Genomic DNA, 17,809 nt, shown 5'->3' with positions numbered 1-17,809 from the left:
GAGAGGGGGGAAGCCCTGGAATAAATGCATAGAGATTGTGTATATATAACTTAGATATTACGGTTTGCAGAATCTACCAGCCCATGACTAGGTAGGTGTCTGTTCCCGCAAAGGTTGTGGTTTGAATTTCTGCATCAAGCAGTCATCCACTGCTCTTCCCATTAGTATGATTCGTTGTCAACCGCCATCGGGGCTGGCTCCCGTTAATAGAAGTCAAGAGATTGTTACGGTGTCGAATGGGCACATTCTGATTGCTTTCCACATACTAACTCACTTACTCAGTAATCATCACAGAAACCAGGAGATGGGTTTGGTGTCCCCTTCATTATACAGACTTAGAGGAATCAGATGTGTAAAGATTATCAAGGTTAACCCAGCTAGCGTAAAGCTAGTGAACTCTACCCCCACCCCAGTTCATAACCACAGCTCTTCTAGAAATAATAGTATATACCAACATGGACATATTTGTGTGAATAATGCTTTAGAATACACTCAGCATTTGCATTTCTCAGCTCTTCCTCCTCTTATTCTTTTCCTCCTCCCCCTCCTCTTCCTCCTTCTCTCTCTCTCTCTCTCTCTCTTTTTTTTTTTTTTGGCTCTTTTTTTCCGGAGCTGGGGACTGAACCCAGGGCCTTGCGCTTCCTAGGTAAGCGCTCTACCACTGAGCTAAATCCCCAGCCCCCCTCCTTCTCTTTTGATACTTGGTTTTCTGTAGCACAGGCTGGTTTTGAACTCCAGATCCTCCTGCCTCCCTCTCCCGGGTGCTGGGGCTGCAGCACCAGCACCTGAAGATCGAGTACAGGGTTTCATGCATGCTAGGCAAGTACTCGATCAATTGAGCTGCCTGATATGGGTGCTGGGAAGCAAACCCCCCCGTCCTTCGAAGAGCAGAAAATGTCCTTAATCTCTTCTCCAACCCTTGATTTCTCTCTTTCCAGTTCCCTTCACGTTGTAAGGGTAACATAGTATCAATATGGCAAGGTCTGAAGGAAGCTCGTCTTAGAATAGCAGCATCAGAAACTGCCAAAGGGGGTTGGGGATTTAGCTCAGTGGTAGAGCGCTTGCCTAGCAAGCGCAAGGCCCTGGGTTCGGTCCCCAACTCCGGAAAAAAAAAGAAAAAAAAAAAAAAAAAGAAAGAAACTGTCAAAGGAGCTGGCCTTGTTTTCCAATGCTGTGTGTTAATTAAAGCGTTAATCTACTAGGATGATTAAATATATTTGGAGGATACTTTCCTCTGCTCTGCAGTTTGCCAGTTACCTCTCTGATCTGGAGTCATTCTGACTTTTTTTTTTAAGCACACTGCATCTTGCATCAGCATTTATGAGGAGATTTGGGCCATTACTCCTTATAAAAATGTTCACGCAGAGGCGAGGTGGGGCTCAGTGGTGTAGCATGTGGCTAGCTTGTAGGAGGCCTGGTTTCCATCCCAAACAGCATCAGAAAGACAAAACAAGAATTGCGCCTGCATAAGACATGACTCTCCAGCTACCAGGGGCTCTTGTTTCTCCTTCTCTGCAAAGCGATTGCTATGTATTGGTCTCTTTTCCATCTGAAATATCGAGAACATCCTGTGTCTGCTGTCATCGTCTATTTTGAGATTTATACTTTAGGAGCTGGGGAGAGGGGATTCCTGGGGCTCAGCGGCCAGCCAGCCTAGCCTACTTGTTGAGATTCAAGGCAGTGAGAGATCCTGTACCAAAACCAAAACAAAATAAAATAAAACATGCAGACAAGGCCTGAGGAATGATACTGAGGTTGTCCTCCAGCGTTCACATGTAGACGTGTGTACACACACACACACACCCACACACACACACACACACACACCCTCACACACAAATATAAAAAGATTTATATCTTCTAATTCTTCATTTAATTTTGTTTTGAGTTGTAAGGGGATTGGAAATACTTGAAACCCTCAGTGTTGACCCAGAAATCTTTCTTTTGTTTTTAAAAAGTATCTTTTTAAATTCTTAAAATTCTATCTTCTTTCTTGCTTCCAAATTTCTTTTGTTAAAAGTCCAGGTCTCTTCTGTGATTGCCTGATTTTTTTTTTAAGTTACTTTTTAAAAATACGAAAACATACCAAACTCACATTTTCCACAATGAGTTTTTATACCCGTCACCAAGAGGCTATTTGGTATCTTTGTCCAGAGAATGCTTTAGGAGAGTGCTGTGTAAGTGGGTTTCTTTTGAGGAAGCTACACATATATGTTTTGCTTTGAAGTTTTATTCCATTATTCCATGAGAGTCAGATAATATGCCTCCTAACATTTTTATTTTTTAATTTTGCATTTTTTTGTGGTCATGAGATATTTATAGATATTCCACAGTTAATTTGGTACCAGTAGCCATTAGTGATATGTGTTTGTTTCTATGTTACCTTTGATTTTATTTGTACTTATATTTTGTTTTTTTTTTTTTTTTTTTTTTTTTTTTGTTCTTTTTTTCGGAGCTGGGGACCGAACCCAGGGCCCTGAGCTTCCTAGGCAAGCGCTCTACCACTGAGCTAAATCCCCAATCCCCTTTTTTTTATATATATAACCTCATGTAGCCCAAACTGCTTCGAATATGTTGTCTTTTGTTAGTAAATGAAAAACAAAAGCAAGAAACATGATTCAGAGTATTTAGGAGTCTCCCTCCCGATTTCTGTTGGTCTCCTGCCTGGTGCAGCCTGAGGGTTAGGCTGCGTTATCTGGCTGCAGATGAGACCAAGAGCTGGATGAAATTCTATGCTGGGATGTTCTCTGTACGAGGAGGCTACTCCTGAAATTACAGAGACAAGGGCATGAAACTCAATATTCTGCACAGCCTTGAGTAGAAACTCTTGCTTGATCTTAGGTTATAATACCACCATTTTGGTAAATTTAGTTATTTCAAGAGTTTTAGTCTCAAATGTTTCTGTTGTTTATCTAGGAAATGGGGTCTGGTCATCCTGTCGGGAGGGACTTGGTGCTTATCTCCCTGACATCTTAAACACACTTTTTCCATAAAGGGAAAGAAGGGAGTAGGCAGATGTGTTCCTCTCTCACGAATTTGCTTTTAGAGCTGGAGCAGGTCACACTCTGGATTTATGTTATATGAGTGTTTTACCTGAGTGTACATCTATCCACCAAGTGTGTATGGTGCTCGTGGAGGCTGGGAGAGCGCGAGAGGGCGTTGGGTCCCTCGAGACTGGAGTCACAGATGGTTGTGAACCACCATATGAGTGGTAGGAATCGCGAACATGGGTCCTGTGGGAAAGCAGTCCATGAGAATACTGTGCAGTAAAAACACATTTGTTTTCACTAAAATCCTCATCCTTGCGTGGTTCATTGTAGTCTCAAGATGGTTAACCATAGAGTGACATGATTGTTATGGGAGTGTAGATGCTTTGTGGGAGATTGGACACCTTTTCTCGGAAGTGGGGAAGAGTTTAGAGAGAATGAGACATTCTGGCTAACTCTTGAAAATAAGAGTGGGTGCCAGACTGGTAGAGAAGCAGGCATGGGTACTCCGGGTCACCATGGTGAGGAGGAGGAGGATAGCAGCCCGTCTATTAGGAAAGTGTGGTTGTCCCTTTGCCTGGACGGTACCATGCAGTCAGAGTTTGGGAACATAAAGCCGGGGGGAGCGTGTGAGAGACAAACACTGAAGGGTGCTGAGTAAGAGAGGAGTCTGCATTGTATTCTGTGGACAGTGAATCGTTATTGAAAGTCCTATGGATGAGATTTGAACCTGACCTGGTTTGTTTGGAATTGAAGTTTAGATTCTCTGTAACATGCATGTTGACTAAACATTTCTCGCCTTTAACTTCCTGTTTCTGAAACGTATGATTTCTGACTCAGACGTCTGTGCCACTTGCCATGAACACGCCACGTGCCAGCAAAAGGAAGGGAAGAGGATCTGTATTTGCAACTATGGGTTTTGGGGCAACGGGAGGACACGCTGTGTTGGTAAGTTTCCCTAGGGGGTTAAGCTGAGAATTTGAATAAAAACCAAAGGTTTTCCAGTTTTAGAGTCAGTGTCCATGTAAAGCAAACATTGTTATTTTGTTACATGTTTTTCTTGGTGGGTTTTTTTGCCAATTACAACAAAATCTCGGCCTTTTGTTTGATATAACCTTTTTTCCTGGTGTTTCTAAGGAAGGACCTCTCAGATTAGATGTTGATGATGTGAATTCTCTGGAAACTCCTTGACCTACGCAGTCTGTTTTATGTCCTGAGTTTAACTTAACAACAAAAGCAAATATTACATTTCTTCCTTGGGATGACTTCAAGGAAGACTTTTAAGATAATTTGAAGGTTGTTTAGACTAGATGCAGCTGACATTGTTTGTTTATTTCTCCTCATGATATCTATGCGGGGACAATCAGATAACGTTGACATTCAAGCACAGTTCGGAGAAAGTGTCACAGTCATAACAATTTAACTGTGATAAATGTAACAGTTACTTCTCAGTTTTCTCCTTGCTATAGGCTGTAAAAGTTTTGCCTTGTAGCTGTGGATAGACAGTGTCTATATCCATGCCTTCATGTTGATTTTCGTGTGAGTATGTGTGTGTTGCATGTATCTTATGAACACACATGTGGGTGGGAGGAGGGGCATGTGTAGAGGCCAGAGGAAGATGTTGGGTGTTCTTTCTCACTGTTTACCTGGACACAGGGTCTCCCATTGAACCCGGAGACTGCGATGCCTGGCTCTGCTCTATTCTTTGTTTTCCCCTCCCTCCCTCTCTCCCTCCCTCCCTCCCTCTCTCTCTCCCTCCCTCCCTCCCTCCCTCCCTTTTTTCCTTCTGTCCCTCCTTCCTTTTTTGTCCGAATAGGGTTTCCCTAGATAGCCCTGGCTGTCCTGGACCTTACTATGTAGAGCAGATTTGGCCTCAAACTCAGATACCCAATTGTCTCTGCCTCCTGAGTTTGAGGATTAAAGGCATGAGCCACCAGGCCCAGCCGTGTCTGGTTTTTCATCTGGCTGCTGGCGGGGTCTTTGGACTTAGGAGCGCATGCCTGTGTGTAGCAGATGTTTTTACCTGCTAAACCATCCCCCCAGTGCTTTGTCCTGGTGTACCTTTCCTTGTTTCCAATACTTAAAGAAAAATAACAATCCAATCTTGCATTCAAAGAGTTATAAAGGTTGGGCAAGCCACATTCCATTGCAGAAATAAAAGCTGTCCCTGTGGCCCACCTTTGTCCATTCCACATGCTGGACTTGCTTTGACCAGCCTCACTCCAGAGGGTCGTTCCTATTAGAAGCATGGCTGCTCTGTGGTCAGAGTCCTCTCCTACTCTTTCCCCAACAGTACCTGATCCTTTGCTAGCGATGAAAGCTGGCATTGAAGAGCCAGGCAGGTGTTCCTCTAAGGCAACGGTTCTCAGTCTGTGGGGTTTGACCCCTTTGGAGATCGACCAACCCTTTCACAGGAGTCACCTAAGACCGTTGAAAGCACAGCTATTTACACTATGAGTCACAACAGTAGAAAATTACAGTTATGAAGTAGCAGTGAAAATAATTTTAGAGTTGGGGGTCACCAAAGCATGATGAACTGTGCTAGACAGTTGCAGTGTTAGGAAGGCTGAGGGCCACTGCTCTGAGGAATTCCTCCTCTCCTGGTTGCTCACTGTGCTCTCTTTTGCCCTTAATTGTCTAGGCGGTAGACTCGTCTCTTAAGGGAGGAGAGGGCTTCAGACATTTGTGCAACTGTTCCATACTGGTCATTGCCTAGTCTAGCGCTCGGACTGTGCGTGTATGATGCAGGTTACTTGTGAGGTCACACATGTGCCAAGGGCCCCACAGAATGGCATTATGCCAAATGACCGAATTCTAGAACTTTTTGTAAATGTAAATATCCCACTTGAAACCTTCGGGGAGACACTAAATGTCTCCAGATGACACCAAATATACCTGTGTGTGTTTCGGGGTGGTGCTTGTTGGGTTTTGTTTTGTTTTTGAGACACGGTTTCTCTGTGTAGTCCAGACTGACCTGGAACTCACTATGTAGAGCATGCTGGCCTTGACTTCACGAAGATCTGCTTGCCTCTGCCTCCTGAGTGCTCACATTAAAGGCGTGCATGACCATGACCCACAACAGGTATATTTTATGGCTGCTTTCAAGGTCCACAAGCAAGAATGAGTTGTAAGGAGAATGTTTTCCAGCCCCTTCCAGAAGTCAGAGATGGAGGTTTAACTTCATTTCAACCTTCTGTCACTGTCTTTAATTAACGGCACTCAAGGCAGACTTCAGTCATCCGTGTTCTAGCTGTTCTACCCTAGAATGTGTGACCACCATTGTTACACAGGTCGCTGACAATGCGAGCGTTTCCTGTCTCTGTATGAACCCTGCGCTGAGGCTTCACTGCTAGTTCCTTTGTTAACAATTCTAATATTTTAGTTAAATAATTGGATATAAAATTCATCTCAGGGGCAGGAAAGATGGTTCAGTGGCTAAGAGCATGTGTTGCTTTTGTGGAGGACCTGAGTTTGGTTCGCAGCAGCTTTATTAGATGGTTCGAAACCACTTGTAATTTTAGTTCCAGGGGATCAGATGCCTCTGGCCTCCCAAGGGCACCTTCACTTACTGACACGAAGCTAGTCAACACAGCATATTAACATTAATTCTCTAATACTGGAAAGACCAAGAAAATGGCTGAATTGGATAATGAGATTATTCTAGGCTTGTTTCCCCTGGCTTAGAAAATTTATGTGCATGCATGATGCATGTTTGTGTATGTGCACACTTAGGACAGCATCCTGTGTTGCTTACAACTGTGTACTCCTGGCATACTGGCTGTCAGCTTCTGGGGACTCTCCTGTCTCCATCTCCTACCTCTCCGTAGGAGCGCTGGATTGCAGGTCCATGCCACCATATCCAGATTTATGTAGGTTGTGGGGATTTAGAATCATCTTACCCATTAAGACATCTCCCCGGTCTCTACATTTTTAGATTTTATTTTTACTACTTTTTTTAAAAATCTGTGTGCATGCACACATGTGTGTCAGGGTGTCACACTTGGAGGTCTTGAAGGCTAGAGGAAAACTCTTGGGAGTTGGTTCTCTCCCTCCCCATTTAAATGCTAGGGATAGAACTGACCAAACCTCTGGCAAGCACCTTTACTCTATGAACCACCTAGCTGACCTCCCAGTATTTTCTTTTAAAGGTGTTATTACTCTCATGGGACTGAACCTAGAGCCTTGTGGATACCAGGCCTAGCAGCTACCCACAGACTTACAGCTCCAACCCTTTATGAGTTTTTTCCTTAAATGTGAAAGAAATTAAAAAATAACCTACTGCCCTTTATGAAGTGAGATGGATTCTGAGAATGGAAGGTTACGCTCCTCTTGTGGTTTCGTATACACCAGGTATATGATTATGACTCCAGATCCTTCTGGCCTAGAAGCAGAGTGGTAGGAAAAGAGGCTGGAGAAACAATTAGATCAGCAAACTGTTGTCCCAGAGTAGAGGTCCCCAGGCCATAGTGAGGGAGGACTCTGGGTAAGAACACGAGGTGCGGATGGAAAGCTTTCCTGTGAGTTGTTTTCGTATATCCATCTGCAGACAAAGATGAATGCCAGTTTGGAGCCACCGTGATCTGTGGGAACCACACGTCCTGCCACAACACGCCTGGAGGGTTCTACTGCGTTTGCCACACAGGCTATCGGGCCACAAACAACAAGAAGATGTTCATTCCCAATGATGGCACTTTCTGTGCAGGTACCAAACGGGCTGCAGTGACAGCCACTTGGTGACGGTTACTCCAGGGGATGGGTGGAGGGTGGAATCATGGTGGAGAGCCTTGAGCTTGAACACAGACTGAGTACTATTAGCTAATATTAGAGAATTAATGCTAGTCGTATGAGCTGGCCAGCCTTATGCCAACTTGACACGAGTTAGAGTCATTTGAGAAAATGGAACCTCACCTGAGAAAAATGCCTCCATAGGATTGGCCTACAGGCAAACTTGTCAGGCATTTTTTCTAATTAATGAGTGATATGGGAGGGCCCAGCACACTTGTGGGTGTGGCCACCCCTGGGCAGGTGGTCCTGGATGACATTAGAAAGCAGGCCGAGCAAGCCATGAGGAGAAAGCCAGTATGAAGCGTTCTTCCGTGGCTTCTGCTCCAGGTTCCTGCCCTGACTTCTCTCAGGGATAGAGTGTGACCTAAGAGTTATTAGATGAAAATAACCCTTTTCCTTTCCATGATGTTTGTGGTCCTGGTTTTTTTTTTTTTCTTTCTTTTCTTTTTTTTTTTTTTTGGAGCTGGGAACCGAACCCAGGCAAGCGCTCTACCACTGAGCTAAATCCCCAACCCCGGTCCTGGTGTTTTATCACAGCAACAGAAACTCTTAAGATGTATGGTTAGATGGGATAATGTTATTGCGGTTCATAGAACGCTGTTATTTTGAGAAATGCATGCTGAATTGTAGGGGGCCCTATTATGAAGTGTTTTGTGTTATGATTTCTGTGAGATATCTTAAATGACAAAATGTGAACAGCGATCAAATAGTTTATGATGTTGGAGGGTAGACACCTGGTAATTTATTGCACCTTTTTTTCTAACTTTATGTGTTTAAACATTTAAAATATTATGCATTTTTATAAGTATGTGTGCTTGTGTGTGAATGAGTGTGTGTGTGTGTGTGTGTGTGTGTTTGTGTGTGTGTAAGAGAGAGGGAGAGAGAGAGAGAGAGAGAGAGAGAGAGAGAGAGAGAGAGAGAGGGGGAGAGAATAGGTCTGTTCACCACAGTGTGCTTGGTGTCAGACAACTTTCAGGAGTTCTGTTCTTTCACTGCAGGTCCTGGGTGTTTTTCCTCTAGGTTCCGCCCAACAGTTACCTAGCAACAGCCAGGTATGAACCTGGCTCACTATATAAGGACTGTTTGGCTTCTCTCTCCCTCTCCCTCTCCCTCTCCCTCCTCCCTCCTCCCCCCTCCACTCCCCTCTTCCTTTTCTCCCCCCTCCACTTATTCTCCCCTCTTCCCTTGTGTTCCTAGTCAGCCTCTTTTCCTTTTCCTCTTTCTTTCCTTTCTCTTTTTGTCCTTCGTCCCTCTCCTCTCTGTGCCTCTACCCCATTCCCCAGGACTCCTTCCTTTTCTCCCGAATAAACTCCCTTTTATATTAGGCCTGTCCCATGGTTTGACTGCTCAAGGGGATACCTTGAGTTTACAAAACGCAACAATGAGGATTGAACTCGGTCATTGCACTTAAGAGGCAGGCACCCTTCCTCACTGAGCCATCTTGCTGGCTCTTTTTACAGTGAACAAAGAGGCTGGCACTCTCTGGAGACAGTGTGCCAGCTACATGTTCCTGTAACTAAGCACAAACACCCACTAAGTTCCCAGGGCTTCTGTGCCTCATTGGAGGTCCAAGCTGTGTCGTGCTGGGGGTTTGCCACCACAGGAATATGACTTTGGTCACCACAGTAACTTTGTTGGTGCGATTCCTGGACCTATGTTGGTTGAACGGAAGCCATGAGCTAAGCCTTCCTGATGTTCAGAGACTCTAGGTGGGCTCGGTTTCCAGGTAGCACGTCCTGATGGTACAGCTCTTTGGCTCTCTCAGATCCCTGAACAGTCACAAAGGTTCTGAGAGGCTTGGCACAGACTCTGTGGCTGCTTGAAAGCTTTGTGGCATTTCATGGTTTTCAGGGAAGAAAGGAAAGCAGAGCGTGTTTACTTTTTCTGTGGCTTGAAACCGCAGCTTCTGACCTCTGCCATTCTAGCTGACCTGGGCAAGACTAAATTCCTGGAAGGATACATTCATACAGTCAGCTTGTTCCTAGGAAGAATGAATATATTCTCTCAGAGAACACATTGTATCCAGTGTCCTATTGTCTTTGCATCAAGTTACTGGTTGTGTGCTTTTAAAACTGACCTTGCCGTATTAAATTAGGCATATTAGTGAGAAAGAAATCCTTTAATTGTTTTGTTTGCTTTTGAGACAGGGTTTCTCTGTGTAGCTCTGACTGTCCTGGATCTCACTCTGTAGACCAGGCTGCCCTCAAATTCAGAGATCTGCCTGCTTCTGTTTCCTTATGGAGACAGTGCTGGGATTAAAGGTTGGTGCCGCTGTGCCTGGCGAGATGCTAATTTTAAGAACTGTGTATAGTGAGGACCTATTATCTAGCTCATTTAGATACATTTCTCATGTTTTTCTTCTCTGCCCAGGCAGTGCCAGTGGGAGGTGACAGAGGTGACAGGCCTACAATTCCTCTATCGTGTTAGTGAAAGGTCAGCAAAGGTATTTGTTACCTGGATCCCAGTGCAACTCTTATTTTTAAAGTAAGGAGGGACCTGGGGATATTCTAAGAGACATGATACCTGGAATTGCTCTTTAAAATGGTGTCAATGTTGTTCCAAGGCGTGCATTTAACTTTTAAAGGAAGAGTGGCAAGGCGCTCATGCCTTTAGCCTCAGAACTTGAGGGGTAGAGGCAGGTGGATCTGTGTCCAGGCCACCAGAGCTACACAGCAAGTTCACAGCCAGGCAGAGGCACACTGCACAGTGAGTCCGTGTGTCAAAAAGAGAAACACAAACAAAACAAAACAACAACAACTAAAACCACCCAAAAGATAGGATGGAAGAGTGGAGCTGGGGCTGGGGCTGGGTGGTAGGTCTTACCTAGTGCAAGCACCGAACCAGCAGAGGTTAGAAAGGGGGGAGCGGGGAGGGGGGAGGGGGAGGGGCCAAAGAGCAGGAAGGGAGAGAAGAAAATGTTTTCTTCAAGGGTCACATAGGTGTCAGCCAAACAAGAGCCACCTTGCCTGGAACAAAATACTGCACAGGCCCTGCTGAATTTATTTGATTTCTTGCAATTATTTAGCGACTTTCCAGAGAGAGAGAGAGAGAGAGAGAGAGAGAGAGAGAGAGAATATTCATGTTTGCCAGTTTCCCTCCCTGTGAAATGTTTAATCCAGTGCCTTTAACATGTTCCCAGAGTCACGCTGCTGTTGCCAGCAGTCACAACCCCTCAGGAAACCCTATACTCAGTAGCCAGTCATCCCTGACTTCTCATTTCGAGGTTGCTAGAAGTCCTTTGTAAAAGCCGATGGGTGATTTTTTTTCTTGCTGGTGCTGAGAAGCCCAATACTTCGGAAGCAGTTGCCAGAGAGACAGGAGTGCATGCTAGTTGGGGTGTTGTTCAAGTGCTTGCTCGGAACCTCAGTCCTCAAAGCCTGATCTCTGCACTCTGAGGAATCTTCTTCCAAGAAGCTGTTGTTAAGTTAAGTCTGTCTGCAAGTTAAGTCAGGCTCTAGAGCTGGAAAGAGACCTCCAGCAACGGAGGAGGACTGAGCTGCAATGGTTCCAGTGCGGGCTGATTCCAGCCAATTCTGAAGAACCAGGACATTTGTCCAGAGATGCCCCTTCAACGAGTGACTCTCACAAGTCACAGATGAATGAATGAAAAAAAGGAAGAAAGAAGAAAAAGAGAAGGAAGGGATATGACTGCTTCTGGGTGTGGTGGAAGAGGAGGCTTACTGTAGATAAAAGGGAGAGAATAGTTAGAGGCAGGGCCAGGGACATCTGGGAGAGTCCAGAGTGACCATGAACAGTCTGAGCTGTGCCATGTAGAGAGATCCAAACTGGCTGGATCCTATAAGGAAGAGCAGCCCAGCTTCCTGAGCTGGAGAGTTCAGGGTAGAGGGTGGGTATGTCAGCCGGGAGGACTGAAGGATGCTGTAAGAACCTGGAGGCCAGGGCTGCTTTGATATGTTGTATAGGCACCTCAGCCATTTGGCTCGGGTTTGAAACCTAACGGAGAGTGATCTGAGAGTCGGCGGAGAGAGCTGAGACCCAGGTGGGGTAAGCCTGGGGACTGTCATTTCCCTACCCAAGGGCTTCCGAGCAGGCATGGGTCTCCTAGGGTCTGTTGAAAACTTCAGGGTGACTTCCTTATGCCTTTCAAGTCCCCAAGTCTTGCATACTATCCTGACTGGCAACGGCAACTTTGTCACGGGAAGTTCCTGCGTCAATAGACCATTGTGCTCTTGCTTCAGGAGAAATGGAACCCCCTCAGCCCTGACTGAGAACAGAGAAGAACATGGATGTTTCTGCTGCTCAGCAGCTCTGCTCCCAAAGCTTGTGTTCCTCACGTCTGCCTCACACCTTCATGCTGCAAGTCTGCCTCACACCTTCATGCTCCAAGTCTGCCTCACACCTTCATGCTCCAAGTCTGCCTCACATCTTCATGCTGCAAGTCTGCCTCACACCTTCATGCTGCAAGTCTGCCTCACACCTTCATGCTGCAAGTCTGCCTCACACCTTCATGCTCCAAGTCTGCCTCACACCTTCATGCTCCAAGTCTGCCTCACACCTTCATGCTCCAAGTCTGCCTCACACCTTCATGCTCCAAGTCTGCCTCACACCTTCATGCTCCAAGTCTGCCTCACACCTTCATGCTGCAAGTCTGCCTCACACCTTCATGCTGCAAGTCTGCCTCACACCTTCATGCTGCAAGTCTGCCTCACACCTTCATGCTGCAAGTCTGCCTCACACCTTCATGCTGCAAGCCTGCCTCACACCTTCATGCTCCAAGTCTGCCTCACACCTTCATGCTCCAAGTCTGCCTCACACTCTCATGCTGCAAGTCTGCCTCACATTCTCATGCTGCAAGTCTGCCTCACACCTTCATGCTGCAAGTCTGCCTCACACCTTCATGCTGCAAGTCTGCCTCACACCTTCATGCTGCAAGTCTGCCTCACACCTTCATGCTGCAAGTCTGCCTCACACTCTCATGCTGCAAAGTCTGCCTCACACCTTCATGCCTAGACATTGGTTCTTACCCACTTCCCAGCCCAGGTTTATTAGCCTTTGCCTAGGGCAGGAGCCTCTTTCGAAGAAAGGCACTGTTCCAAGCCTCTTCGCTCTTGCTGTCTGGTGCCTGAGCCTGCCCTGGCCTCTGACTCAAATGTGCAATCCCAGGAAGACCGGCCTGTCCTCTGTGGGGAGCCACCTACTTGGCTCGCTTCTTCTGCCTTAGGGTTTCCCCCAGGAATTTTCCAAGTGGAATTGCAAAATACTAGATTCACTGTGGAAAAAAATAAGTATGATATTTCCTTTAAAAATTAATAATGAAATGACTACATGGTTCTCTGGTTCAACTTCTGGGCATTTGCCCCCAAACAATTGAACATGGCATCTTTAAGAAGATATTTCTGTATTCCCCCGTTCACAGCGACATTGCTTGTGGTAGCTAAGGCACGTCACTGAGGAGATCTCATCCACAGAGGAAATATAAAGGCAGTACCTCACAGAAAGTGCTGTTCGGCTGTGAAAGGGGAGGAGGGGCCGTGGTGGGGCACATGCTTCGCACGAGTGATGGTCTAGATTCAATCTTTTTCTTTCTTTCTCCGCCTCTCCCTTCACCCCCCTCCCGCCCACGTGCTATAGTTGTGGATGAGCTTTAAGGACACGATGTTGAGGGAACATTCCTCTGAAGTACAAAGTCGTCAGATTTGTAGAGACAGGGAATACAGCGGTGTTTTCAAGGGCATGGGAAGAAGGAGACATGGAGGAGGAGAAGGGGAGTAAAGTCTAATGGACATAGAGCTTTACTTTTACAAAACAAAAAAGAGTCCTAAAAATGGCTCCCCGAGACTGTGGCATGACCCTGTGAAATTTCCCAATGCACTGCACTGCACTCTTTTTTTTTTTTTTTTTTTTTTTGGTTCTTTTTTTCGGAGCTGGGGACCGAACCCAGGGCCTTGCGCTACACTGCACTCTTAAAAATGCTTAAAATGGTAATTTTTTTCATTATTTTATCCTCATTAAAATGTTATATATTCACTCTGATTTCAGCTGCAGTGCTCAAGTGCAGTGCGAATTATCAAAAAAACATAGTATAGACCATGAAATGCAAAGTCTTGGATGACGCAGAATCTTTTCCACCAGAGGAAGGCACTCTAGTAAGCTTGATCCGATCACTCAGCCAAGATTCCAGAATGCACTAGAAAAGGATCGTTTCTAAGCATGATAAGGCTGCGAGCGATTAAAAATCAAGATCATGGGACTAGAAAGATGGCTTGGAGATGAGAGCACTTGTTGTTTTTCCAGAGGACTTGAGTTTAGGTCCCAGCACCCACAGTCGATGGCTCACAACTACCAGTAAGTTTAGCACCAGGGGATCCAGCATCCTCTTCTGGCCTCCAAGGGCACCTGCACTCATGTGCACATGCAGAGACATGCATACATACGAATAAAAGCAAAGCTTGTACAAGTCAGTACCCTGCAGTACCAGTTGTATGTGATAGCTTACATCGGAGATTCAGGTCAGTAGTTACCTCTTCAGGTTCGTAAGATAGGGAAGTATGGATTGAAGGGTGCACACCGGATGACAGCCCTGACTTTCAGGCAGGTGCTTGGCTTCAAATCCTGACCTTGCCAGTGCTGTCTGCACCAAAGGCTTAACCATTGCCCGCTTTAGTTACCTCGAAATGGGCTACTGTGGAAATCAAATGAGGTGCATATGGTATTTAATAAGTCATGAAGTGCCTAGGACAGCACTTGACATGTGGTAGATGGCATGCAGCAACCACTGTTATTAGCACCATGACAATTTTGGCCCGTAGGTTATTGAGTGATTGCACACAAAGCTAGCTAATCATGGCTGTGGTGACTCCTACAGTCGCTCGGCATCCAGGAGGCCCATGTCTTTCCCATACCCCGGATACTTACCCACATTTGGAAGTCCAGCGAGAAGTCCTGCATTTATTCTCTCTCAGTGTTTTAAAGCTGTCGGTAGAGCAGGTGGGATGGCTGTCTCCACTGCTGTGCTCTGTTGAGCGGATTTGCCCATGGCTTGGGTAAAGATCAGATTTTCTCTGTAAGTTGACAGAGGCAAGAGGAGACCAAGGGCAGACTCCTAACTGGCCAAGACACCTTGCCAGGCCAGAATGAGTCCGAATGCAGCTGTCTCCAGGGATACAACCATCTTAGAGTTTGTCCTCAGGGCTGGAGAGATGGTTCATGGGTTAAGAGAACTTGTTGTTCTTCCAGAGGACCTGAGTTCAATTCCCAGCACCCACACGGTGGATCAGAACCCTCTGCAACTCCAGTCCCGGGGGATCTGGTGCCCTCTCTGGCTTCCTAGGAGCCCAGCCACACTCATGGTGCACAAATAAAATTAAAAACTTTTTAAAAATAAGAAATAAATTGATCTAGATTGGTTTTGATTTTACTTTATATTTATATTTTATGAGTCTTCTTGTAACAAGTGCTCCAACTTCTGTGATCAATTACTGTTCTTAGACCTCCTCACTCTTTGTGGTGTCTTTAATTTCCCTCACTTTTTGCAGTGCTGGGAAGTGAACCCAGGCCTCCTGCCTGCTCAGTGCACGCTCTGCCTCAGAGTGACTCCAACTGCTTCCCTTCTTGACACTACTCATTCTGCACCGATTCACTGCCTAGAGTTTTCTCAGCCCTTCTTTTTTGGAAGAGAAATGTCAGTGGTGCAATTCCTGAAACCATTCGTATTCTGAACTGTCGTTTAGCCAGAGCATGACGTTTTGTTCCTTTCTCAGAACTCTAAATGTTACTTAGTTACTGGGAAGCCCTGTGTTCCCGACAGGAAGTCCCAGATCAGGTTGAGTGACTGCTCACAGCTTACTCTATCCTCAAGAAGTTTCCTACTCTCTTATTCGTGGATTTCAGAACGGCCTTCAGGCTTTGTTTTCCTTTTCTTTTAACAACCACCCCTTACATAATTCATAGTTGTGTGTATGTTTCTGATGATACATCCTGAGTCCTGCATATATATACAGGTTTGCCTGCCTGCCTGCCTGCCTGCCTGCCTGCCTGTCTGTCTGTCTGTCTGTCTGTCTGCCTTTCCTTCCCTCCATCTTTCCCTCCCTTACCCAGGCTGGTTATGAATCTATAGCCAAGGCTGTTCTGACCAAGTATCCCTGGCTGGTCATGAGCTGGTGGTAAGCTACATGCCTTAGCCTTCCAAGTGCTAGGATTACAAGTAGGAACCACCAGACCCGGTTTTTTCTTTCTCTTTTAAAGCTAGCCGTTTCATTGAGTGTCCTAAAGTGGACCTACCTACTTACACTGCACAGTACAGCGGTGGTATATATTCATACATCCCACGATGTCGCCACTGATTTCTGAAGATCTGCCTTCTTCCCACTTAAGCCCATTGTCTCTCACACCTCTCATGGACCAAAGCAACCAGAACCCCACTTTTGTCCCGTAGTAGTTTGCCTTCTCTGGAGACAGCTTTTGGATGTGGACATGGTATTAGGCTGGAGTTTTGAAGTAGTTCTGTTAATTATATTAAAGATTGTTTTTTCTGCCATCTACATCATTCCCTTCCTTCCTGGAGGTAGAAGAGGGTGGCAGTGGGTGCCCTGTCCCCAAGGCATAGAGAGAGTGAGAGTGGGGCCAGGGACCAGGGGCTACAGAGAAACCCAGCAGGAAGGCTGTGCTCAGCCCCTCCGGAGCCGGGACGGCCAGGTGTCCATTTCCTCTTTCAGCCAGGGTGCTGTGTTGTCCCTCTGAGAATGGCTTCCGTTTGCAGCATTCATTTCCGTGACCCTAACGCTCTGCTTGGGTTTGGATGTGTGACCGTGGCTGATGTTTCCCTTACTGAGAACAGCCTCTCCTGTATTACCTTCAGTTTCTCTTCAACACCGGGTGGCTCTTTTTTGTCCGTCCCTGTAAGATTTTGCTTTTTGTCTCCTGATTTCTGTCTCACACCAGCTTTTTCCACCGTGTCTTGGGAGGATTCCTTAAACTGAGATTTGCAAACCTATTTTTCAGCGGTGGCCTCTCTATTGTTTAGTGCCCTTTTGAGTTTTTATTTTGGGCATTCATATTTTTGTTTTCAATTTACAAGATTTCGTTGTTTTCCTAGAAATCCCCCTCCTTAGATTTGATGTATTATTTTCTTAATTGCATGTATTTGAGCCCGTCGAGTGTTCGGGGCATTTTGATTATTTATTGCTGCCACCCAGAGATCTCCCTCTAGCTCAGTGGCTTCAGAGAGCAACTTCTGGGCCGAGGAGAAGGTTCCCTGGGTAAATGAAGACTGGAGACCAGACCTCCAGAATCCAGGTAAAGCCAGATATGGTAACACATGGAAGCTGTAACTCTAGCTCTCTTCGGCAGAGATGGGGGCTGGACACCGACATGAACGTATGAGCCGGTTTGCTCGATGTACACAGCAGAGAACAGACAGAGACCCTGCCTCAGATGAGCTAGGAGGCAAAGCTGGATATCTAAAGCTGTTTTCTGGCCCACATACCATTCACACACATGAACATGTATATGTTAACGTGCCTTTGTGTGTGTGCGCGCACACACACACACACACACACACACACACACACACACACACTGAACAATTTGGTGTTTCCCAACAACGTCTGGTTTGATCATAAAATTCTTTTTACATCGTCTCTGGACTGAGACACTGTGCATACACTGAACTGTGACGTAGATGACAGGCTAAAGGGTGTAACTCCTGTGGGTCTCACTTTTAAATGAAAAGACACACCACATACAGGCACACACACATGCACACAGGGTTAATTTTAATATGCCTCACTAGCTCAATGTCTAGTCCCTTCCAAACCTCCCTGTGACTAGCACACAGTCCCCTCCAATATTCTTTTTTTTTTTTTTTTGGTTCTTTTTTTCGGAGCTGGGGACCGAACCCAGGGCCTTGCGCTTCCTAGGCAAGCGCTCTACCACTGAGCTAAATCCCCAACCCCCCCTCCAATATTCTTGAACTAATATTTGCTAAATCTATATTTTATCTCTACTACCCCAGACCCAGCTGGGGGAGTGGCCGCCGGGGCCACTTTGCCGTATTCTTACGTGTCGGCAGGCCTTTA

General features: G+C 45.9%; 1 protein-coding gene across 11 annotated transcripts in view; it reads left to right on the top strand.

The window, feature by feature from the left end:
- The window catches only part of Susd1 (sushi domain containing 1), a 123,341-nt gene that overhangs the window by 11,383 nt on the left and 94,149 nt on the right, over positions 1–17,809 (top strand). For 9 of the 11 annotated variants that reach the window (NM_001427255.1, XM_006238212.5, XM_039111048.2 and 6 more), the window contains exons 2-3: positions 3,828–3,935; positions 7,534–7,689. In NM_001427255.1, coding sequence (NP_001414184.1) covers positions 3,828–3,935; positions 7,534–7,689 — 264 coding nt within the window. Of the gene's footprint in view, positions 1–3,827; positions 3,936–5,591; positions 6,070–7,533; positions 7,690–17,809 lie in introns of those variants that run through there. The other 2 variants (XM_039111049.2, XM_039111047.2) reach the window with 2 other exon arrangements.

Source organism: Rattus norvegicus, chromosome 5 (genome assembly GCF_036323735.1).
Source record: "Rattus norvegicus strain BN/NHsdMcwi chromosome 5, GRCr8, whole genome shotgun sequence".
Lineage (NCBI taxonomy): Eukaryota > Metazoa > Chordata > Mammalia > Rodentia > Muridae > Rattus > Rattus norvegicus.
This window is presented reverse-complemented; position numbering and strand designations above follow the sequence as displayed.